Source organism: Cryptotermes secundus, unplaced genomic scaffold (assembly GCF_002891405.2).
Source record: "Cryptotermes secundus unplaced genomic scaffold, Csec_1.0 scaffold2458, whole genome shotgun sequence".
NCBI lineage: Eukaryota > Metazoa > Arthropoda > Insecta > Blattodea > Kalotermitidae > Cryptotermes > Cryptotermes secundus.
Genome location: NW_019736442.1, coordinates 349992 through 353865, shown reverse-complemented (window position 1 = coordinate 353865; position 3874 = coordinate 349992). Strand labels below are relative to the sequence as shown.

General features: G+C 41.3%; 1 protein-coding gene across 1 annotated transcript in view; it reads right to left on the bottom strand.

Moving 5' to 3' along the window:
• Window positions 1-110: 110 nt before the first annotated feature.
• The window catches only part of LOC111869991 (zinc finger protein 184), a 21052-nt gene continuing 17288 nt past the window's right edge, over window positions 111-3874 (bottom strand). The window contains exon 5 of the mRNA XM_023861900.2: window positions 111-1343. Coding sequence (XP_023717668.1) covers window positions 1321-1343 — 23 coding nt within the window. The 3' untranslated portion in view covers window positions 111-1320. The remainder of the gene's footprint in view (window positions 1344-3874) is intronic.

Sequence of the window (3874 nt, the reverse complement as noted above, 5' to 3'; positions counted from 1 at the left end):
CGGTTTTCAAAAAGGTGAACAGAAATTCTACTTTGAAATACAAAGCATTTCTGTTGAACTTGACAAAAGCTTGGGCTACTGACCTCACGGTGGCGGCAGTACCTGCGTCAGACACAGACATAGTGCAGCCGGGGCCATCTGTTTGCACCTGCCGGAGGCCTCATGTGGACCCCCCTGGACGACTCTCGGGTGACATGTGGAAACACACCCTCGTGAGAATTGTGAAGAGTGAACATTGCAAGAAGTACCCTCCTAGGCAGTGCCGTATGTGCGCAGTCCACAAGAAGAAGAGTAGGACTGTGTACATCTGCAACTTCTGTGTGATGCCTCTTCACAAAGGGGAATGTTTCCAGAGATATCACATGTGCAAGCACTTCTAGGAGCTCTGGTAAGTGTTCTCCAAAAATTTTAGTTCATAAAATTAATTAGGAGATTTTATATTAATTTTTAAAGTGAACAGCGCATAAGTTAGGGTGCTAGGCTTAAAAACACCGGTCCCCAGGGTGATTTAAATATTTCAACAACCGGTCTGCAATGTGTTAAAACAAATTTACACAAATAAACTGCACTATCTGGAGGCCCTAAAATGTGACCAGGGAAACCTCAAATTTCAGCTGCTGTCACAGAATATTTTGTCATTGAGAAGCCTGCTTTCACAGATATAAAATGACAGCAAGTACAGTCACAGATATAAAATGACAGCAAGTAGAGTCACTGCGGACAAAATTTCAAAATACAGATCATCATTAAGTATGTGTGCTAGCACATCTTTCCTTCCCACAGTCACAACACTAAGAAGGTGACTGTGCTCGTGCTTAGGCTTTGTCACTATCTCATCTGGACTGTCTCTGTCCATCAATCCAGTCATTCATCTATTACCAAAAAACTACTAAGCACTGTTGAATATCACCAATCATAATCTGATTACGTCTACTCATACTTCAAATAATGCCAGTATAGGAACATCTATGTATTCACAAGGCCATGTTCCTGAGATTACCAAAGATAAGGACATGGACTCCAATAATTATATGTACATGCCTTCTTAATTAATTATTGTTTATTCTTTTCTCACTTCACACTGTTAATACTCCTACTTATATTGCTAGAATCACTTTGCAGGGTGTAAAACTTTGCCAAGTGTGGACTGAGACACGCTGTAACACACCATACTTGAGTTATATGCTGAGAAGCTGTATGTAGATGCACCACATGCAACTCATTCCTTCATCAATGATTCTACAGCCCTTTGTTGGGGCCCTGGATGCTTTTCAGTTTTGTAATCCTATAAATAGTAGGTAGGCCTCCTTGGATGGGAGATCAGTCTGTCGGAAGGCTGACACCTAGACACAGAATAAATGCACATAGACATCCATGCCTTGATGCAATTCGAACCCGTCACTCCAGTGTTCAACCAGAAAAAGATAGTTCATGCCTTAACACTTTGTGGACCACGCACCCTTTAAAAGGTTTTTCGCTTTTAAGCATGGCGGACTGTTTGTGTGTTAACAGGCTTTTAGAACACGATAAGTTGCAACACACTATACTCGTACATCACTCTGGCACCACCTATATTGCACACAACCGCCTGCAGATGCGTGATAAGACTCTGGAATGTTTAGTTAGCAGTCAGTAACTTGACCTCGCTGTTTACTTAACCGACTATAAAGGAAAATGCTTTGCCTTCTTCAAGCTGTGTGTATCAGCCAGTAGCTAGCGGGGAGAATGGATCAAGGACAAATTCTCCTCTGATGACCTAGCTGACCTGCCTTGTGAGACGTGTAGTAATGGACTGTCATTCAGACAGTATCAGTAACGGGGGACAACAAAGAATTGTGGCCACAGACAGTAAGTGACGGTAGCTCCGACGATAATGCGGGTAATAACACTGTGCGTAGTAACATTGTGGGGACAGCAAAAAATCTAAAAGAAATCTAAACCCTGATTCAAAATTGAAATACAAAGCATTTCTGATGAATGTGGCAAAGGCCTGGGCTACAGTCCAGATGGTGGCGGCAGAACCAGGGTCACACAAAGACTTAGTATGACCGGGCCCATCAACTCCCACCCCACGAAGGCCTCATGTGGACCCCCCAGGACAACTCTTGAGTGATATGCGGAAAAATACCCTCGTGAAAATTGTGAAGAGTGAACATTCCAAGGGGAAGAATACTTCTAGGCAATGCCATGTTTGCACAGTTCACAAAAAAAGGAGTATGTCTACATTTGCAAGTTCTGTGTAATGCCACTTCACACAGGGGAAAGTTTCCAGAAATATCACACCCTCAAGCATTTCTAGCAGCATTGGTAAGCGTTCTCCAAAAATTTTAGTTCAAAAAATTAATTAGGAGATTTGATATTAATTTTTATGAAAAGTGCACAAGTTAGGGTAGTATGTTTAAAAATGCCGGTCCCCAGGGTGATTTAAATATTTAAATCACCGGTCCGCAAAGTGTTAAGAGTGTGCAGTCACCACAGGTAACTACTGAAAAATTTTTTCTGACACAAGTTTGGGATCTCAACTACAGACATGCCTGTATAGTACAGGATTACTGCAAAGAGTTCAACACTTTTAATGATATCTTGTCAAAAACACAGGTAATTTTTTTAAATGTTCAGTTCATTTACAATAGCTCTGCACATTAATACAGAAAATGAGTAATTCTTCTCAACTTGTCCTTAACAGCTGTCTCACATTGTCATGCTACATTATGTAACTTCTGTAGTTGATTTAATGCTCTTAAAATAGATAGAATGTATTATCATCACCAAATGACTTCTACATATGATTAATACTACAGGAGCACTTTCTGCCACACATTCAAGTTTTTAAGAGAATGATTCTGCTAAGTATGTTCTACCTGTACAGCAGGTGCAACCCAGTGTGGTCACTGGATACTGGAATTAGCCATTACATGACTCACATTTCAGGAAACAGATTCAAACAATCAAAATGCACTATAAACAGTTCTATCTTCTGAGATGTAACACTTGTAGTTCAGGGGAAATCTTTAATATGGGTGAAATGGCACTATGCTACACAACCACCCCAGAACATTGAGGGCTTTGAAACACTTTACTTCTTCAAGGTAAAAGGCGAACAATAGAGTTACTATCCTATTAACCTACAACATGCTGGGAACCATCAAAATGAAGCCTTCAGTTCAGATGAGAAGAAATGCCCTCACCAGCCTACCCAACCTTGGACTTACAGTACAGTGCATTAGTTTCCATACTTCCTACAGTCATCTTCAATTCAACCCCTTAGTGGGGAATTAGAAACAGCTTCAAGAGTTCTGTAAGAAAGGATATGATGTTTGCGGCATGCAGTAGTGTAGCTGGTTGAGGCACTATGCTATGAGCTGGAATGTCACAGGTTTCATCCTGATCAGGTCATTGGATTTTCAACTGACCTCATCCTTCCAGCCACATTATGGCCCTAGGGTAGACAGCCTCTAACAGTAATGAGTACCAGGAATCTTCCTGGGGGTAAAGAGCAGGTGGAACATATGATAGGGTACCCAAAATAAACCGAACTAATTTTTTTGTGGGCAAAGCTTTTGTAGTACCGTGTTTTGCCGCTATGAGCGCATAGAGCTAACATTCCTGAGTCGATAAGCCGACTACCGTTGCTTCAGAAGGCAAGGACTAGTTTCGGCAGAGTTTATAGTGACAACTGTTTTGTGTGATCGTCGTTTTTGCAATGGCTGTTTTCGTGAACAGCGTGCGGCGGTGAAATTCTTTTTGCTCGGGGAAAGTGGAACAGAAACTCTTGAAATGTTAAAAATGGCGTACAAGGATGATGCTATGGGGAAAACTCAAGTGTTTGAGTGGTTTTCCCGTTTCAAAAATGTGTAATGTAAATTGATGACAA